Source organism: Rhamphochromis longiceps, linkage group LG19 (genome assembly GCF_057381845.1).
Source record: "Rhamphochromis longiceps isolate RC_006_pf linkage group LG19, R_longiceps_female_GT1.1, whole genome shotgun sequence".
Lineage (NCBI taxonomy): Eukaryota > Metazoa > Chordata > Actinopteri > Cichliformes > Cichlidae > Rhamphochromis > Rhamphochromis longiceps.
In genome coordinates, this window is record NC_140575.1 from 10,037,457 (window position 1) to 10,058,612 (window position 21,156).

General features: G+C 41.6%; 1 protein-coding gene across 5 annotated transcripts; it reads left to right on the forward strand.

Moving 5' to 3' along the window:
• The first annotated feature begins 215 nt into the window (after nt 1–215).
• Nucleotides 216–21,129, forward strand: rab3gap2 (RAB3 GTPase activating protein subunit 2 (non-catalytic)). Of its 5 annotated transcripts, none has more exons than XM_085390626.1 (35): nt 216–584; nt 4,206–4,297; nt 4,993–5,110; nt 5,849–5,930; nt 6,389–6,436; nt 6,521–6,596; nt 6,880–6,981; nt 7,155–7,254; nt 8,573–8,671; nt 9,035–9,183; nt 9,286–9,365; nt 9,913–10,005; nt 10,112–10,251; nt 11,151–11,346; nt 11,446–11,589; nt 12,755–12,837; nt 12,931–12,995; nt 13,429–13,519; nt 13,632–13,753; nt 13,858–14,068; nt 14,157–14,254; nt 14,696–14,804; nt 15,061–15,221; nt 15,318–15,492; nt 15,825–16,001; nt 16,647–16,753; nt 17,137–17,203; nt 17,310–17,380; nt 17,479–17,514; nt 17,634–17,762; nt 18,242–18,457; nt 18,908–18,997; nt 19,093–19,299; nt 19,470–19,634; nt 20,466–21,129. In XM_085390626.1, exons 1-35 carry the CDS (start codon nt 476–478, stop codon nt 20,616–20,618), a joined length of 4,161 nt encoding a protein of 1,386 aa, XP_085246752.1. In that variant the 5' UTR covers nt 216–475; the 3' UTR covers nt 20,619–21,129. The 5 variants fall into 5 exon arrangements, with proteins under 5 accessions (XP_085246752.1, XP_085246753.1, XP_085246756.1 ...); XM_085390627.1 differs by having other exon boundaries at nt 4,209–4,297; XM_085390630.1 differs by having other exon boundaries at nt 4,209–4,297; nt 17,634–17,708.
• The last annotated feature ends 27 nt before the right edge of the window (nt 21,130–21,156 follow it).

Consider the following 21,156-nt stretch of genomic DNA (forward strand, 5'->3'; position numbering starts at 1 on the left):
AGTTAAAATAAAAAAAAATTATTTAAAAATTAATTTAAAAATTTAAAAAAATTAAAAAAAATGATATTATTGTATTTTTGTGGTAATATTTTGTGCTTTTAATGATTATAGAGTTTTTAGTGATGATATTTGAGTTCTCATTTGTTAAATGAGCTTTTGTTATTTTGTTTTTATTCTGAAATCGGTGACGGAACTTTAACCCGGAAGCAGTGGAGTGTTATTATGCTAATGATGTGTCATCAGGACTGAGGGTGGGAAGTTTAGGGAAAAATAAGAGCGGCGGGCAGTGGTTTGTACTTGTCTAGGGGGTAGTATAGGACATTTAGAAAATCCTTTCTTTGTGACAGCGCTGTCATAAAGTTGTCGCGATAGCAGGAGTGTAATACTGGGCGCATTTCTTCCACAACTGGACTGTTAGCAGCAAAGCTAACAGGCTGTTTCTCGTCTTCTTGGGTCCGGACGGGACGGAAGAGGGATGTCCTGCAGCTTATTTGAGTTCTGTCGGCTTCAAGAGTTCAAAACGGTCCGGCACTTCTTGTTTCGGAACGAGAAAAGCGAGCCAGTCGAAGAGAAGAGTCAAACAGGTAACGATACAGGAGGAGGATAGGGGTCTTCTGCAGCTTCGAAGTGACAGTAGCTCAGATAGCAGCTCGCAGCATTAGAAAAGTGACCTCGGTGCTGTAAAGTGGTTTGAAAATGCGGATAAAGTGTGCATAACTAGTTTTGGTTAGTTGATTAATTTTATCATGTTACAACGGAATAAATGAAATATTCACCGCCTTAATGTGCCTTTTGTGAGTCCAGAATCAAAAGCAGCTTGCAGCTGTTTGCAGGTGAATCCTTGTATGGTTGTATTCAGGCCTGGACTCGTTTTGCACGCAATGTTATATGCATCATTTCGTTTTTCCGCTATGTGGAAGTCAATACAGAAATGCTACTATATTTCAACCTGTTGATGTCAAACACATGGGGTGTATATGAAAGATGAATGTAGCTTCCAAATTTGAAAAGGAAACATCTTAAACCTGCATTATTTCCACGTGGTCAGCAGGGGGCGACTCCTATATTTTAAAAGAAGTCTGATCGTATAGATGTCCATGAGAAAATGAGCCTATTGCTCATTTGATCTGTGACCTCAGTAAGCACTTTACCGATATGTTTATAGGCTCAGTCGTTAGTTTTATGTCTGGTTAGTACATTTTAGTACTACTAGAAGAAAAACAGGATATGATTTGGGGTGGGCATACCTTACGATTGTCAAGTGTGAGGGTCCCTTAACTGAAGGACTTTCTGACCATACTGAAGATGGATGTGGTGAAAGTGTTAGGAGTATGTCACAGTATAGAACATCTCGTTTCCTGTTATGACTTTGGGGGAGGTGTTTTATCAACCATGTGAAGTTTAAGTGAATTTGAAATGTTGTGCACCAATTTGCAAGACACATAACTTTGACACAGAATATTTCAGTGTTTGAGAAAAGAACCATGGGCCGATTACAGCATGATCATTAAGCTCAGTATCAAGACTTCCTCATAGCACGGATGGCCTCATCTGAGATGTTCTTTTGGCCGATCACATCATTCTAAATCTTCGGTAGGGCTGGGCCATATTATACCGTTCACGGTAATACCGGTATAATGTTAGGCAACGATAGGAAAATGAAATATCGCGATAGAATGGGAGTAAAACGCGCATGCGCAGTGCCTTTGTTTTCATACGCACATGGCCGATTGTTGAGTGAAACAGATGAACCAGAATTGGTTTGTAAAAATGGTGCAACTTCCGTGATGTGGAACTGGTTTGGTGTTTGTCCATCAGATACACAACAAAGCACATTTTTTTGCAGAACATGCAAGCGGCCGTTGTTATTGTCATATTTGTCGGACTAAGATGCTCTTAAATCTGGGAGTAATCTGGGTCCTAAACTCCGTATGCTTCAGGTCAAACAACACTGCAGCATCACTTAGAGTTAAAAACTTTCTAAATTCTTTCATCTTTAATAAAACGATCAGCATTGCTGCTTTACCAGGTGTAACTATAAAGTTTAACTTCCAGGCATCCATGAAAACAAAAGTTATTACATTTAACGGAGTTAGAAGTTAGCAGGAAGCTAGCGGAAGTTAGCTCGCTAGTTTCGCTAGTTACCTAAGCATGATATTGCATGTTCTGACTGAGAGATTTCTGAAAAAAATCAAACGTACAGCTCTGCTATCACTTCCAACATAAATGAAGACAGGAAACTAAACAGCAGTGACGTTTGTAGGGTTACTGAAGTTGGGCTAGCTGGTATATAATGATGTGCTACGTGATCGCTAGCGACACAGCTATGTTAGCATAACATAAACAGTGAAGCTGGAGGACGAACACTAACACTTTTCCACTTATAAAAGTTAACGTGAAGGTTCCTCATGGTTAGAGACAAATGCAATCGCATGGCAGGATGCTGTAAACGGACCAAACTTCAGTCAGGAGAACAACTGAGATAATCCATCCACAATACGAGGTTAGTCATTAATATACTGCAGCAACATGGGAATAGAGCAGCTGCAGAGAATTCAACATTAATGAATCAATGGTACAGAAGTGGAGGAAGCAAGAAGAATGAGTTTAATAAAGTTTGATTTATCTGACTGCTTTGTTTCGCTTAATGTGCCATATAATCCCGTGCACCTTATGGTCCGAAAAATGCGTACTGCACACTGCAGTTTAATGTTGCAAAGCACCTCTTTTTAACCATATAACCATATTATACGTGGTTATGCTCAGGATATGCCAGCCCATTTCTACTGGAAATGCCTTTTGGTTAAACTTTCAGCAAGGAATTTGCATTTGCACTGTTACATTTTTATAAAGCTTTAATGTACATAAAAACCAGCTTCTTGTTTAAGTGAAAATAAATGGAAGGTTGTCTTTTTGCGCTAGTAATGTTGTGGAGTTGTATTTTGTCTCGCATCAATTATATCGTCGGTTATATCGTTATCGCAAATTTTCAAATATATATCGTGATAAATATTTTTGGCCATATCACCCTGCTCTAATCTTCGGTGTGATAATGTGGTTATTTTGGCCAAACAATAAATCTGTAGCTAGACGCCAGGTAGCAAACAGTTATATGTCAACTATCCCAAGTTCACTAATCCACCAAATATTGCTGGTATTAGGTTGTTGTTTGCATCCATCAGTCGGAGGAGGAGAAATCTGCAGGTCTTTTTAAGTGTGAGTCATTGCACATGAGGTCCCTGAGGGTGTCACTGCAGGATGCTCAGCAGAAAGGACAGATAGAAAGGGTGCTTGGATGTGTTGCATTCATGCGTCATTTCATACTGATGCCTGCAGACACACACGCACTGTCGTCATGGGGACACTGAAGTGCCAAGGCGTAAAGCAGCAGGATTTCCTCCTGATTTCTGAGCTTTACGCTGTTGCTATATTATTAGTTCATTTCCCTTTGGCACAGAGCTTCTGACTGCTCAACTTTAGCTGCCACAGTTATGTAGCAGCTAAAGTTATGTAGCAGCTATGACTTCTGCACCCCTTCTTTACAGTTCTTTCAACTGTATAGCAGAACTTAACATGTTAACATCCTGCTGCATATAACAGGTTTGATTTTTTTATAGCTAATTTTCTCCTTTATAACATTGATACAAGGGATAAATATTTATATAACTCACATGTTTAAATTTTGTTAAAAATTTCTTAGGGATTATTAAAGTATTCTGATTCTGATTAATGCTTAAAGTTTGCTTCTTTGACATGTGGATGCTAACTCAGGCGGCTGTAGCTACTAACTGTCTGCCAGGGTTCACCTCAGCTAATTGGACTCCCTAGACTGGACCTCCTTAGTATGTTTGTCCGTTTGGTGCCCAATTACCTGAGAAATTATTTTGCTTGCTGTGCAGTTAATTGTGCAAACAGACTGTCAAAAAAATCTGCGCTCCAGCTCATACTCGAATACTTTGTTTGGCACTTGCTATTAAATAGCTGGTACCTATGAATGCAGCTTGCTAGCTTAGCTAGCTGATAACTTGCAGTTCCATCATGTGGCTTCAAAAAACCAACACACATTTCGAGTCTTTTGAGTTTATCTTAGTCACTGCATTCATCTCTTCTCTACACTCTGTTTTAGCCACCGTACAAGCATCACAAACTTGACCCATTTTTAAAATTTATTTTATTTATTTATTTGTTTCCTGCCTCTTACTCAGAAGATAATGAGCTGTCTTGGGACACCTCTGACTGGGAGTCGGCATGGGAAGGTGGTGATAATAAAGAGGAGGAATCCACCTCTGATAAAAAGGTTTGTCTCATTGTGGAATGTGACATTATTGGTGTTTTAAGTTGATGTCTATTTATTTACAGGGAAAGAATGTGTCATTCTGTCATTTTTCTTAAAGTTGTCTGTGCAGTGATGAGACCTGCGCAGTGTACTGCGCTATGTGTCATGCATGTCGTATAATGACATATAATAATATCGTTAATGAAGTTACAGCTAGCTGGATAACCACCACCACTTTTGCTATTACAGACATTAATGTTTTGTGCCATTACACAATTTACTGATGGCTAAAATTAGTAGTCTTTGACACCGAAGCTAATAAGCATTTTCACTCAGATGTGATTTTGATAGCAGTAATGTTAGCAAGCAAGATGCAGTCAGCCTGCTACCTGTAATGCATCTATGCTGCATGGATGCTGCAAAAATCCTGTCTGAAGCCACATCAGCGTTAGTTTTCTTTTAGTCCATGTGTGGAGTTTGTGTTGGACTTCTGTGTTGGGTTGGTGTGGTCAGACATTGTCCGTTAAAAAAGCCTTTAGCAATTCAAAAATATGACCTATTTTACATTTGAATCAACTACTGATAATATTGTCATTGGCTGTGACATAGGACAAACACTCATTTTATTGTTACAATGTCATATAATATTAGAATATAAGCGCTCAATGCGCACTTCTAAAGGTGGCATAGGTCTGAAGATCTCCTTTGCTCTGCAGGTCGCGGATGATGCTGGCGGGCAGGGTGAACCGTGGCTGCAGGACTGTGTCGTGTCCCTGTCGCCCTGCGCTGACCTGCTGGTGGTGGCCCGTGAACAGAAGGCGGCCTTTCTCTCAGGTCAGATTCTCAGACACGCACACCCTGATATGTGACTCTGGAGTTTTCTTTCATACTGTTCGTTTTGTGTCTCACTATGGAAAAGCATCCCATGTCCTCATCAGATGCTCTCATACGACACCACTAACCCTCATGTCAGGAGGGCCTAGGACCCTTCTATTTATTACCTTTTTCACAGAAGCCTGTTGACAAATAGACTATTGGGCACTAAAGTGTCCACAAATTCAAGCAGGAGCAGCTCATGAGCAGCACCAATAATTTCCTCTAGCTAGTCGTGGTGTGGTGTAGTAATACTTTTACCCTTGGAAGTAGAAGTGTTTCCCGAAGCAAAGTAGAAACAAATTGTTTGCTTTAGCCAACCCAACAATAGGGCTAAGCATGTAGTTGATCGGAATATAATAATAATAATAATAATAATAATAATAATAATATGAATGCAATGTAATAATATAAAGGTCAATATATGGCTTAACCCAAACTTTGTCACAAAGGCTATGTGCCACCTTTCACCTCTGAGCAACAGCAGTAGCTGCTTACTTTGTGTCCAGTTTATGCAAATCCAGGTTTACCTGGACAGAACTAACGGTTTTAGATTTAATAACCAGTTGCTTTGTTTGTGGTTCTGATTGCTTTATGTACCTTTCTTCTTGCTTGTCGTATTTTATTTGTGTCAATGAAATTAAGGAGCTTCCCAACTGTAGTAAATGAAGTATTCCTCATCTTTCTTTATTCTTACAGCTAAATGGCGAACAGATGACAGCGGCAGAGAAGAGATGACTCTGGGAGTATCTTGGACTGGAACTCTTAGCACTGAGGAAGGGTGAGAAAACAATATGTTAACTTACACACAGTCATTGTGGAAAAGGTTTATAATGGCTCCTGTTGGCGAATTATCCAGGTGATTGAATTGGAGGATGGAAGTGAGACAGATCAGTTATCCTTAGTTCAGTTTAAAAAGTGGACCTTTACTAAAATGACACCCCTACAGTTTTGATGAATGTAGGAATTCAGCTATAGAAACCAAAACAGTTTTTTGTACTGGGTTTAAACATGAAAGTCTCAAGTGGCCGTTAGAGGAACTGCAGTTTTTGACCTAATTTTTCAGACCGGCTACGTTGCTGTTTTACAAGAAGAAATTAAATAAGAAGTTGACAGTTTATCAGAAGGCAAAACACAATTAATACATTAAAAATTATGATAATTAAAAACCTTAGCTAGAATGTAAATACATCAAATATATGTGACATGACTCCAAGTCTGATTTCTGTTTCCTCATAGAGAGTGTGTGAGCAGCACCATTTGTATTCCCTTGGCAAGTCAGAAGAGGTGAGATTTATTTATCTGTGAACTAAATGAGGGGAAGTGCTTGTGTGTGTTTATCTTCACTTCATGTCTCAATACATTTTTCAGGAGCTCCACTGGGCGGCCTGACTGGACATGTGTAGTCGTGGGTTTTACATCTGGTTATGTCCGTTTCTACACTGAGGTACCTTTTTAATCTATAACGTCTTCAATAATTCTTTGAATTATAGACAAGAAAGTGTGATGTGACTGTCTCTCCCTTCATGCAGAGCAGTTTTGCTCAAATCAGAGTGCAAAGTTGCAAACATTGGCACTACTTTGCTAAAACTTTTTAGGTAAAGCAGAATCAATCTGTACTGATTTAAAAAATCATGCATGGTTTAATTTTCTGCTAGAATGACATTGATATATTTTTTAAATGTTGATGTGTTTTCACCCAGCCCTGACTATCAATTGTGTCCCATCAGAGCGGCGTTCTGCTCCTTGCCCAGCTGCTACACGAGGACCCGGTACTGAGGCTCAAGTGTCGCACTTACGAGATCCCTCGCCACCCTGGAGTAACTGAGCAGGTAACACACACCTGAAGCACTCTTCAAATTCAGAGAGGTGTGTGTGAGGATTATATTCATATTCAAAATCAAAGTGACAGTCTGTTTCAGTTGTGTGATTGTCATTGAGCATGAAGATTATAATCCTGATCTGTGAGCCAATGTTGATTGTTGATTTTATTTTTTGTCTGCAGCACGAGGAGCTGAGCATCCTCTACTCTGCTGCAATGGTCACCATAGATGGATTCAGCCTCTTTCAGTCTCTGCGGGCCTGCAGGAATCAGGCGGCAAGAGGTACGGCTGCTTCTCTATGTCTTTGTAGGAAGAAAGTTCAGTCAGACATTTAGTTTGTGTTTGTGGCAGCAGTGTGTGTGCACAAAAAAATGGCCACATCTATTTGCATTTATAATAGGGTATATAGCATGCCCCCCTGAACATTATATTCAGCTGCCCCTTTGGAGATACTCTCATCTAAAGTCAGATATCTTCCAACTTTATCATCTTGGACTGCAGCTGGTAGTCCTTTTTCTGCTCTGCACTTTCTACAAGGTGGTTCTCCAGGTTCTGGTTAGTGATCCACCAGAGATGAAGAAAGATTGCCAATCACAGGATGAGGGATCCACAAAATGATATCAAAGGATGGACCAGAGCTAGCTGGTTAGCAGTGCCTGAACTTTCAAAATTGCTCAGCAAGTAAACTGAACGTACGTGCAAATAGATTTTAAAATAAATAAATTACATGCCACAGTGAGTCCCCAAATGTATATGGCCACTGTTAATATAGTCAGTGTGAAATATATAATATATAAAGTGGCTCTCCTAAGTAAGTCAGACACTTTGGTGAGAAGTTGCAACACATATGAGGAAAACTTTCTCCCTTCCTGCACAGGGAGGCAACAGACTTGTCAGCCTGACTGTATGTGGATTAGCGTGCTTACAATTGTAGTTAACCCCTCAAAAGCCAAAACTGAGCTGAAAAAAACAAAACATGCATAATCTCTCAGTACTGTTTGCAGTGTGTTAACAGAAGATGTTTTTCACTTGCTTGCTGGCTGGAAAGTGTTTGCCACAAAGCATTCAGGTACTAAGGTGAAACCAACCTACTTATACAGAACCCCAACCCCACAAACCCCACACACCCCACACACCCCACAAACACAATCACCTGAAGTATAAACAGTTTGGAGCGTAGTACCCAGATAACAATGAGTGTTTGGCCCAAACGTGGCCCACATCTGCAGTTTTCTTTGGGCCGTATTTGGCCTTGATTTAGTGTCTGTTTGGCTGCTTAAACACACCCACAGGTCTGCCTCTCATGGGCCAAATATCAGGTGACGTTTCAGTGAAGCCTGGGCCTACATTTGCTAGAACCAAAAGTGGCCCCAGGTCAGGTCCAGATGTGTTTGCTATCTGGGGAGCCAAGCTTCAGCAGCATTTGATCTAGTGCTCTGTGTGTTTGTTGTCTGCTCCTATAATAACTCTGAATACTCTGTGTGACCCAAGACAAACCCTGTTTAGACCTTAGTAGAGTTAAAGTTGACTAATAGATAATAAAAAAATACTGTTTTATTAAAGTTGTTGCTTCTTACTAACTTAACCTCCTTTTGATCAGCTGCAGCAGCAGGTAATGATGTGATCCAGCCTCCTCCTCTGGCCTATAAGAAGTGGGGTCTGCAGGAAATGGACACCATTGTGGACCACAGCAGCGTGGGTAAGAGTCTGTTTGAGAGCTTTCCACTGATAATTCATGCTGGTGGTTGGCTGCTGCATAATGGATTAACTTATGATATTAAACATCATAATGTTTTGGATCTGCAGATGCGACTGTGTCATTCACATTTACAACATCAGATGAATTAGCCCTTCATTCATTTTAGTAGAGCAAATAGAACTGGAGAGATAACACTAACCAGTGTTAGTCAAAAAAGACTCTATCCATCTGACGGATATATTATTCACCTTTACATATTTCAACTGAGATATTTACTCTTAAAGTGATAAATTCAGATGGAGAGTCTACAGATTTATCTTTATGATTGATCCAGATGACAGTAAGTAACTCTTCTGCTTTTAGGCATCATGACACTGTGTGTCTTTGATCAAATGAAGAACGCATCTATCCTGGGAGGATTCAACGCCTCAGTCAAAGGCAGCCCCCCCGCCATGAGCCAGTATGTCACTGTAGGATCTGGGCCATACACGGGCTTTTACTATGCTATAGAGGTAATTATATTTTCAAAATGGGTATGTATCATGACTATAATCGCCTGCAGTTCAAAAATTAACAAAAAATCTGCTTTTCCTTGTGTCCCTAACTGTATATAGGGGAGTTCTCAGCCTCTGCTGTCCCACGTGGCTATGGCAGTGGCCAGTAAACTCACCTCAGCCCTCTTCAGTGCTGCCAGGTGTGTGTGTGTGTGTGTGTGTGTGTGTGTGTGAAGCCCAATCACATGGTGTTCCCCAAGCTTAGGTTCTCTGTCCTATTTTAATTTTTTTTACATTTTTATTTTCCTAGATCATACAGTGATGATTTCCACTGTTGTACAATTGCTATGCAGCTATATGTTTAAGCTGTGACATAAATATAATTTAAACTCTTCATTGTGCTCATTAACTTTAAATCCAAGTTCATTATTCTTGTAAGCAAACAAATACTTAGACACAACTAAGTCAAAAACGGTCCAGAGTCTTTGGGCTCCAATAAAATGATCCGACAAATGGATAGTTTTTGGAGGCTTGTATCAAAGCACAGGGCATAAGTGCACAGGCGGCAAAGACAAATGCCTCATCCAGTGGAGAAGTTGTTTCCAAGCCAAAGTCAGGGGTCAGTGTGCTGGAAAGCATCTGGAGACGGAAGATCTGTGTTTGAAGTTTCCTCCTTACTGTTTCTCACTCGCTTTTTCTTTTTCCTCTTTCTATTTTTTCTATCGTCACTTGTCATTTCCCTCTCAGCGGGTGGTTGGGATGGAACAAAAACAAGAACGAAGAGGAGGCTCCCCAGAAACAGAAGCCCAAGGTGGAGCCTGCCACCCCTTTAAGTATCAGGTACGAACTGGGACATCTAAAACACAAATCCAGTCGTCGTCGACTGTGTGCTGTTGAGACTGAAAACCTAACCTGACCTCAGCACACTTGCTGCTCTCCTTTGCAGATTTGGTCTCCCAGACTCTCGGCGGCATGGCGAGTCGATATGTCTGTCCCCGTGCAACATGCTGGCTGGAGTGACTGATGACTTTGGCCGAGTCACACTGCTGGACTTGGCCAGGGGCATCGCCATTCGCATGTGGAAAGGTGAGGTGTAAACACGTGGAAGAACAACTCGTTGTGAGTGACACACATATGTAATAGAAACACATACAGAAATTTGTTCCATATTGGCAGGATAGTGTCGCACATTTACTGCAGATGTGTGGCCTGTGCACCCATGATGCAAACCTCCTGTTCCACGACATGTCCAAGTTGCTCTTTTGGGCTGAGATCTGGTCACTGTGGAGGCTATTTGAGTACAGTGAACTCACTGTCATGCTCAAGCAATCAGTTTAAAATGATGATTTGAGCTTTGACACTTCCTGCTGCAGCAGCCATTAGAAGATGGGTACACTGTGGTCATAAAGGATGTAATGGACATGGTCATCAACAATAATCAGTTGATGACCAGTTGGTACTAAGGAGCCCAAATTATGCCAAAAAAACCATCCCTACAGCAATACACCAGCATCAGCAGCCTGAACCTTTGATAAAAGGCAGGATGGATCGATGCATTCATGTTGTGAACACCTAATTCTTAACCTACTATCTGAATGTTGCCAGAGAAATTGAGCATCATTAGATGGGCTAGAAATGCAGCTCTATCTCATTGCATTTATAATTTCAGTATGATATTAAAATAGGTCTGTAGATCAGGTATTTTATACATTAAAAATGTCACAGCCCAATTTAAAATCTTATAATCTAATCTTTGTACAGGTGATCAGATGAAGATGTTTCCTTTTTGTTTTCATAGATTTATGTTTAATCTTATGCTGCTTTTCTAGCTGGGGCCACTTTAAAAATAATTAATTAAAGAGCTTTCCAATGTAGCAGGAGTTGCCCTAAACACTGTAATGTTTATTTTTACTATGATTCCTTCTTCGGCCTGTGTCATTATTAATAAAATCTTAACAATGTCCCAATCATACATTTATCTCCAGGTTACAGAGATGCCCAGTTGGGTTGGCTGCAGGTTCCAGAGGAGCGTAGCGAGCGGGATTTATCCCCCTCGGCGTCCCTCCCCAGACGCCACGCTCTGTTCCTCGTCATCTACGCCCCTCGTAGGGGGATCCTGGAGGTTTGGGCAATGCAACAGGGGCCTCGGGTCGGAGCTTTCACTGTAGGCAAACATTGCAGGTACACACCGTGAAGCTCCCACATTTTCTTACTGAAGAAGAATCTCATTTGATCCTGAAGTTGGAATATAACAAAATATATGCTTGTACGGTGTTGCAGGTTGCTGTATGCTGGTTACCGTCTGATGGGGGTGAACAGTGTGACCAGTCAGGGTTGGCAGCTCCACACACAGCAGGTGTGTCTGCTTGATCCAATCACAGGAGTTCTGAGGACCGTGAACATTCCCTTCCACCTGGCTCTCAGGTTTGTACGCAGACTAAAAGGACAGGCTGTCATGTAGGTGTTTAAAATGAATGCAGGTGCAGTGAAAAAATCAATTTTGCAGAGTCTTGCCCACTTTCTTAGGTCAGATTTTCCCCACCTTTAAAAACTCTTAAATCTGACACAAAGAGTCATGAATATTTGACATTAGGTTGGATCTGAAGAGCTGCAACTTCCTGGTTCTGTGAGGTTCAAAAAAATCAGTTCTTGTCATAGGATTCCCACAGGTTGAATGATCATTCTGTACGCTTCAGCTGTAAAGACGGACTTTCTGAACTGACCGCTGATTTTGTTTTGGTACCCCAGAATATGTTGTGTGGCTATGTTTGCTATGTAAATGACTGGCTTTGGATACGTGCTAATTATTGTTAAGTAACATCCAGGTAAAATCTGTGAATTTTACTCACAGCAAAAACTCCTTTGACAGGTTATTGGTACACATAACCAAACGGTGAGAAATATGGGCGTGTGGTCCGACATGGTGCTCTCCTTCGAGTCTCGTGTAAAAGAGATAACAAAGACCGCCTTTGTCATTTGAGGAACATAGCAGAATCAGACAAGTTTTGTTAAGAAACACTGCAGGCGTTCTTGTCCATGCGTTTGTGTCTTCACGTATAGATTATTGTAATGCTCTTCTTTCTGGGCTACCAAAGAAAAGTTTTAGAGGTCTACAGCTGCAAAATGCAGCTGCTCGCATTTTAACATGATCTGGGAAATTTGAGCGCATTACCCCTGTACTAAGATCTCTTCATTGGCTACCTTGTCAGGTTCGAGCAGATTTTAAGGTCCTGCTGCTCACCTACAAGGCTTTAAACGGCACCTTCATACCTCTCCGACCTTTTACACCTTTATGTTCCATCCTGTGCTCTACGATCTCAGGACTCTGGCCTTCTAAAGGTTCCTAGAGCCAGAAAAAAGACAATTGGAGAGCGTGCCTTTTCTTTCCCTGCCCCGTTTCTGTGGAACAACCTCCCTCAAGATATTAGGCAGGCATGCTCTGTGGAGGTTTATAAAGTTATTATTATTATTATTATTATTGTCAGATAATTGCCTTAAAAAAATCTCCAAAAGGCACAAACAAAAAACCTACTGCACGACGGCAGCAAAAGTCCCCTCTAACTCCATCTTTCTGTCTTTTTCACTTCAGTGATAAGAAGAGCGAGCGAGCCAAAGATATGCACCTGGTAAAGAAACTCACTACCCTACTAAGGAGCCGAGACATTGAGCTTGGTAAGTGCATGACGAGAGATGTCAGGTTTCATGTTCAAATATATTTCATGTGTTATACAGTATTATATTATTAATGACTCTGTGTTCCTTTAGATATATTGGAGAGTGAAGCCAGAAGCATCGTACTAGATATCAAACACCCTGCAGTTAAGAAGCAGGTACGACCAAAATCTGATGTGGTTATTGTTTTAAATGGCCCTGTTTTACTCTAATTACAGACTTCTCCTAAATCTAACCAACCTGCAACTGAAAACTAAATATAAATTGAAAAAGAGATTAAAATTAAAAGTCTGTTAAGTCTAAGAATGATGAAGCAACTTTTACTTTTCTTTCACATGGGACAGGAACCCAAGTAATTTATCTTTTCAAATACTTGAACAGCCCTGATTGGTCCAGCAGCTCAATCCTGGGCCCCTGTTCAAGTCTTCTTGGGCACACTGGCCCTATATGTAAATATCCTTTATTTTCCAGGTGATTTTAAATTGTGGTTGCAACCGAACTGAACACCACTGCTGCCATTATTCACTTAAAACTCTTTTTGTCAGTTGAATATGATGTCATATGAATTTCAGTGTCTCCATTTTCTTTCAGGCACTGGAGTCTCTTCTGTCAAATAAAAACACTCCTGTCTCTTGTCTTGTTAACATCACACGTGCCTTAGATGACACTTTGAAACGGCAAGGTAAAGAATACGTTTACTGATGAAAGAAATGTAATATGAAAGAAAAAAGTGTCAGGAACTTGTATCTCATAATCACCCTGAGCTTGTTTCTCCTTTTGTTTCTGCACTTCAGAGCCTGGGGAAGTGGATGCTGAGTTGCTTCAGCTCTGCTCATCACAGCTCAAACTACTGCAGCTCTATACAGACATCCAGCAACTGCATTCTGCCGCAGATGTCGAGGAAACTGCTGAAAATGTGAGAACACACACACAGAGATTTAAAGAAATTAAGAGCTTCTTTAGAGGTGGTGAGCTGAAACCTCGGTGCTATTCCAGTATTTCTTTCTTCCATCCTTGCAGGACTCCCTTGAAGGCATAGAGGAGGAATTGTCCCGTGTTGCACCGACCTTGCAGCGATATGCCCAGTTCACACCAAGACCCAGTGTTTCGTTTGCCCAGGATTCGCCTGACTCCCCCCTGCCTGCTCAGGCTTTTCTCTCCCAGTTGGAGTGCACAGAGGATGAGGAGGTTAAGGTGATCCGTAGGTCTGAAACTGAATGGAACCAGTTGGGTAAGGCAGGCAACATAAGTAGGCACATTAATGCTGTTACACTCAATCAAAACTCAGACTGAGTACTTTTCCTGTTTGTCATTTGCAGGAAACTTCTTGTTCTGGAGTTGTCTGTGTGGAAAAAGTCCACTCCATAAAGTTTGTTACACACTACAGCAGGCCGGCATCAGCCCACAGCAGCTTCTGGTAAGCGGGGGCGGGGGGGGAGAATGGGTGAAAGGTGGGATCAGGATGTGACAGGATGTGTAGCTGCTGTTGAGAGAAATCTTACAAATCTTATACAGTGCATACAATTTTATATAGAATTGCATATCTTTTTAATTTTTTACTGTATGATACATACATAATACTGATATGAGGCTTTTTAAATCTTTGCCAGAGATGAACCACAACCCACTGGTGTGTAATTTATTCAGTAATGGTCACTTTATATTGTGATGTCAGTATTCAGTATTTACTGTTAATGAGTGAAAGAACGCAGACTTCATTATCTGCCTGCGTAAGTCTACCCAGCGTGTCTGGAGCCTGATATGTTCTCACATGAAATTAGGGTGTATAATATACTCCAAATAGGTCTTTGAACAAATATCAGTAATTAATTCAGTTCATACTTCCTGTTTCTGTCAGTCTTTGCTGTTGAGTGTGTGGTTGCATCGGGAGAAGGAGTTGCTACAGAAACCAGAGGAAAATGTTCGAAACCTCCACAGACTACTTGTCGCCCTCAGCGATATGAAAGGTACCTGTAAGGCTTGTCGTGTTTGTGTAGTTCGCTAGGCTAAATAATACAACTCTATATGTTAATGGTTGAAGGGCTAATTCATCTGATGTTTCTGATGTTAGATGTGCTGATGTTGGTTGGTGCTCTGGTGGTTTTCTTCAGTTGGACAACAAGAAATCGAAAGAAATGTGAACCTCAAGAAGTAACCGTCAGACTGGAAAAGAAGAATAAGTAGAATAAGAGTGGCCTCTTCTTTTTCTCTCCCTCCGTTTAGGTGCAGTCGAGGAGTCATGGGACACACAGTCAATCTCCCCCTGGTGGCAGCAAGTCCGCACTACATGTGTTCAGTCCCACAACACTGCCGCTGCCCTGCTGGCTGCACTGGTTGCTCACCGTGCTGCTAAAGCTAGCATCACAAGCCGAGCTGATAGCAAGGTAGAGAGGCGTCATGCATTTGAGGACTGTCTTAAGCAAAAAAATAGGAACATAACCCCCTTTAAAAATCAACCAACACTAATGTGTGTGTGTCAGTTTCAGTCAGAGTGGGAGGCAGTGTCACTGGAGTTGGAGCAGTGGGTGGTGTGTGTTCGCCAGCTGGAAGACGTGCTGGTGCTGCAGACTCTGCTGTTGGTGCCTCCTCCACCAGGAGCAACGGGGGGCGCTACAGTTCAGTGCTCTATTAAAACATTGTTGGAGGGAGGCACAGGTAGAGAAAAATAAGTTCAGGGAGACTTCAAGCTGTATGAGTTCATTTTTTACTTGTCATGTTTCTTTTCTTGGTTTTTCCTCACTTCATAAATGTATTCAAATGCACTGTATCGCTGTTCTCTCCTCAGTTACTCCTTGTTTTTATTGACTTCTTCTCTCCATGAATTCAGTGTCTTGATGATATTGACCATAGTTTTCCCCTGATGGCTGCATTCTTCTTTGGAGTGTGGGAATCTGGAACAACTGCCACAACCCATTCAAATACACTGCCTGGCCAAAGCCTAGTTAGTAATTTCAAATACATTCAACGTTTGCTTTTGTCTGTTTCAGGCGGTATTGCCGACAGCGTCTCTAAGTGGGTGTTTAGACAAGACATTTCCCCAGAGCGGCTCAAGGAAATCCTCCAGAAAAGGGGAAATAAAGAAGCAGATGACAATGTGGAGCAGAGAGACGAAGAAGAAAGACATGAGCAGGAGAAAAGCCAAGAGGACACAGACAGGACAGCAGGTGAGGACTGAGGCATTAACACACGTTCGGTATGTTAGTCTTTCTGGGCAATTTTGAGATATAGTTTAACTTGAAAATCCTAGAATAATGTGGCGTCAGCTGTGTTGTTGTTTGTGGTGATTTAAAAAAAATCAAATTCAAAAAGTAAAATAATGGAAATCGATTACTTAGCCTATTTTTGGACCTCTGTATCAGTAATATATGTTTTTATGCAGATGACACTATGAACTTTCTTATTAAACGTAAGCTTGTTCTCAATGCTAGTCTGGTCACCTAAAAGCATCCAACCTATAGACCACAGTCAAACCAATGATCATCAAATTAAAACTGTCTATTGCTATAAATATTTTGGACTCTAGCTGGGCACATGAGTCTGCTAAAGCCCAAGAATATTGAAAGTAGAAATTGGACATTTGTATAGAAAGATCTCTCTACAGTTAATGTGCAGTGTGACAGTTCTCTTTGGCTAACAGAAGACAATAGCATTGTATGGTATTTATTCATAATGATCAAGGTTTGGTTAATGATCAAATAATCACAGTAAGCTGAAGACAGGCAAATTAGTCATATTTCCTGTTCTGCAGTACACATTGTTTCATGGAGCCTGAATCCAAATCAGCCTCTGTTTTCTTCCGTGTTTTTCAGAGTTGCTGTTAGCGGTATGCCAGCGGTTCCCACACTCTCTCTCACCTGATTTTCTCTTCGCCCACTGCTGCTGGGAGTATGTGGTGCAGTGGAACAAAGACCCAGAGGTGTGCAAATACACAAGCACGCACACAACGCGTTATCACAAAGTCACACGTCTCCACCCATAAGAAGGAAAAAGCTTTCCCAGATTTAGCATTAGCATACGTCTCTTCCAAGGTTGTCTCCTTGTGCTCTTCTACACCATTTCAAAACCTGCTGCTATGCTTGGATCACTCACAGCCAACACTGGTGAAAATGTAGTAGCAGCAGACAGACTTGAAGGGAAGATTAGCTAAATTTACTTGAGGTTTGGTGCAGCATTGTAAATCTTCTATCTGTGCGCAAACTAACACATACTGTATTTAATAGTAGAAAGTGCAAACTTTCAGATTTTCATAAAGACCTGAAGAGTTCTGCAGTCTGATCTCACACCTGCTTCTCTTCATAGGAGGGTCGATATCTCTGCTGGTCTGTGGAACATTTGAAGATGGTCTCCAGTCCTCATATTCAGCAAGGTGAGTACCACACTGGCTTTCGGTCTGTTTTATTGATCCAATAATACAATGCATGCTTTAGAAGACAGTACCTCCCCGGTAGTCAGCATGTCTTAACTCCTCACAGGTGTTTGTACAATGATGTGGAGCACATTCATTGCCAAGCGTCTCTCAGCAGCAACCTTTCTCATGGAGAAAGTAAGTTCTGGTCATAATGACTCGAGTTGAGCTCTGTCACTGTGTCGGGACTTTGTACAGAATTAAATCTCTTATTTTATTGATTTATTTTGAAACAGGTGGGGAAAGCACCCAAAGATCGCTTGTGTCGACGGGTAAGAGTTACATTTCAGCACCAATTCTATTCAAAATGTTTATTTGCCGGTAAATATATTAGTCCATACAAATATTCAGATTTAAAGCATGTACTAAAGATCTGTGAATTTTTGTGCAGGATGTCGGGATGGGAGACAAAGCGATGACGTCCTTCCTGGGCTGCTGCGTCCAGCTGCTGAATATCCTCATGGAGGTGACTGGAGTGTTGGTTAGGAATCAGTGCCTTTTTTCTTTTATGAAGTTTTATGTAAGTAAAGGAGACAGCAGAGTGATAGCATGGAGAGTGGTTAGCATGGCAGTGAAACACTGAACGACAACAGTAGGAAGTTTATAGAAATGGGATTTTAGTCTAATATAATGGGAAAGCATTTCTAGTTGTTAGTTTTTTTTCCACCTGCTGCCTGATCAAAAGAGCTACTAATACCACCCACACTGCCCACACTGCACCAGAGACCTGATTTATTCTATGCATGTGTGAAAAGGACTTCTTCCTGTTCTTGCCATTCACATAAAACCTGCATGACTGCTGTACTCTTGCAGTAGTGAAGAACACTCTTGCTGAAAATATCAAATAAATTGCTTGAAAAGTAAGCATTAGGAATAAAATAAAATCATATCTTTGGTTTTTCTACAAGATCTTTTTTTCTTAATGAATATGTATAATAGTGTTTAATATAAATTGGAAAATGAATCCTCTCATTAGCTGTATTTTCCTTTTCCGTGCAGGCGGACTCGGCGGTGGAGGAGGTTTCTGCCCCAGAGTTGTCCATCGAGGAGGCGTGGTCTGGAGCCGAGGGCCCAGCTTCCATTGCTGAACTTGCCCTGGAGCAAAGAGGTGTTCACTACCCACTGGTCCAGCACCACTGCCTGTTAGCATCCCTGCTACATGCTGCTATGACCTTCAGTGTCAAGGTCAAACCATTCAGCCTTTTTGATAGCAAGGTGAGGAGATCGACACTCTGCCAAAGTTTAGAACAAAAACGTAGACATGGAGGGACACTCACTGCTGCATTTGAATCCATCCGTCACCCACTGGAGGTTCTGAAGTCTCCGTAAAGCCACCTCCATGTTTCTTTTAGTTAGACGTTAGGGGAGTTGAAGAGACAGCAGACAGCTGACCACCACAGTGACCTGACAGTTCCAACGGCCTCATCCTTAATGATGCAAACGTTTAAGCATTAATACAATGTAAACCAGAGTTATATAAACAAATCACCTTTCTGTAAATCCAAATCCAGGCTGTACGGGTCGATTCATGTTTTGTAGCCAGTCTTAAGTTGCCATTAGGAAAAATGCAGTTGATGGTACTCCGGTGCTGGCAGATACAGATCACAAATGATACCAGCCGACATTTCTAATGTTTATCTATTTGTGTCACATGTGTGTTTGCAGGGTAAGAATGCTTTCTTCAGAGACCTGACGACCATCCAGCTGATGCCCAGCGGAGACATGGACCCAGGTTTGGTCTCTGTGCGACAGGAGGTAAGAGGTGGAACAAAATGCAGACAGTAATCGGACAATGATGTTCCACACCCATCGCTTGATCTCCTGCTGTTCCACTTTGTCCTCTGTTTCAGTTCCTCCTGCGGGTGCTGACCGGTTGGGTTCAGGCTATAGATGATCCCACTAGCTCCGCTCCACTTCCTTCAAGCGGACCCAAAGCCGAGTGGTGGCCCTCGCTGTGTTTAGAGCTCGGCTCTCTGCTGCAGGTCAACCCAGACATCCTGCGGCGGCATCTCGTCTGCGAGCTCTACAGCCAAGGACTGGATCTTCGGGCAGAAGAGGTTGGAAACTGTTTCCTTGTAGATCACGAAAACTTGCTTAAACTCACTTTAGGCACTAAGACTACTTGGTTTAGGTATTGGTTAGGTGTGGTTATCTGAAGACATTTGTAGCCACAAACCGTAGATCACGAAAACTTAAATCTTAAAGCAATTAATCTCCCCGTCCTCAGGTGATGTTAGAGGTGGAAGATAAGGATGTTTTGGGCTCCCAGTTGTTGGTGCTGACAGGTCAGAGGCTGAGCTACTCGCTTCTCCACAGCCAGAACCAGACGCAGGCTGCCATGGAGCTGCTGGCCCGCCTGCCCCCCACCCTCTGCACGTGGCTGAAGGCGATGGTGAGATCCCAACACTACAGCCTGCTCTTTTCCTAAAGGGTTATTTGCAAGTAGTGCTTGGAGAACTAGAGTGCATAGTTGAGTGTACATACAGGGTAAGAGTCTTTGAACTCTACATTTATGTGTTTTCAGAAACAAATAGGAACCTTTGGTGTCCCCAAAGAGCCAATGTGTTGTTTTTTTTTCTATTGCTCAACTGAATCTGGCACCGCAGTTTCTCCTTTTTGTTTCTTTAAAATGTAGTCATTGCTGAGTTCTGTTCACAGTGACAGATTCTCTGTTATAACATGAAATTTTTTAACTTTTGCTCAAGTTGGTACAGTCATGAGTGTCCAACATGAATAATTAGCCATTAAAATCACAATAGGTTAAATTTAAGGCGTATTAAAAAACTTTTTAATAGAATTTAAATGATCTCAAAAACGTTACACTTCAGTTCAGTTATATCCAGTTCCTGCTGGTTTGGTTTAGGGAGCAAGAACTGGTGGTTTGAGAGTGAGTCAGTTCACAATGACGCTAGAAGATTGGAGAAACCCAATGAGCAGACCGTGCCCTGTGAGCTGCTCTTTCTGAAATTGGTGCAATGATGTCAGTTTTGTCTGAATTTAGAATTAGATAAAAGCAGCACAAATTAAAATCCTGGGAGTGAGAATGGGCTGATTTATTATTACTTACAGATATAAAAACTGACTGAAATCATTGGTGAGACTGTAATAAATTAGAAAGGGGGGGAACTGGTCGCTGCAAGTGCTGCCCCTCAGCCAGGACGTGTAATGTAGTTTAAATAAATCATCTGGTCATTTTTAACTGGAAGTGTGGTTTATTTTGCAGGACCCACGTGAGCTGCGGTGTCCCCTGATCCCGCTGCCCCAGACCAGCCGGCTGGTCGGTCGTCTGATCGAGATACTGCCGGAGAACCACGCTCAGTACAGTCTGGCCCTCCACCTGCTGGAGGCCGTAGAGGTCCTCACCACGGAGGACTGAGGGGAAGATGCTGCAGATAGTTGGAATGTGAGAGACTGTCAGAGAGGAAGAGGATAAAGAACTTTCTCACCCCCGTTTGGAGGTTTTGTTGTTCTGCTCAGTAATCATAGGTGGTGTTAAACACGATGGATTCAGAGGCTTTTAATTGTTTTTTTTAATCCATCTTATTTCCCTGCATGTGACAACAAATGAGATTAAATATTTGTGTTAGTACTCACGTTAAAGTCAGACACCCTGTGTGCCGTGTCAGACGACGACTCTTCTTCACAGATCAGAAATGTATTAGCAAGAAAAATGGACCTGATTTTTTATTTATATATGCAGACTGAACTTTAATAGCTGTGCCTGTACACCAGCTGCTCCCATGCAGAATAAAGATGCTTCTTAAAGCTGGGAGAACATGAGTCTGAAGACCCGTTCTTTATTTTTTCATTTATAAGTCAGACAACTTTGAATTCTTTATGTTTACAAGGAACACAAGCTATTATACAAAGAAGTACCCACCAGCATCAGTTTGCTGTCACAGTGACTCTGTAGT

Excerpts from the sequence above, each read along its gene's own strand:
- rab3gap2 (XM_085390626.1), top strand. The coding sequence starts at position 476 with ATGTCCTGCAGCTTATTTGAGTTCTGTCGGCTTCAAGAGTTCAAAACG. Across the intron at positions 585-4,205 it reads CGAAGAGAAGAGTCAAACAG|AAGATAATGAGCTGTCTTGG; the intron begins GTAACGATACAG and ends CCTCTTACTCAG. Across the intron at positions 6,597-6,879 it reads ATGTCCGTTTCTACACTGAG|AGCGGCGTTCTGCTCCTTGC; the intron begins GTACCTTTTTAA and ends GTGTCCCATCAG.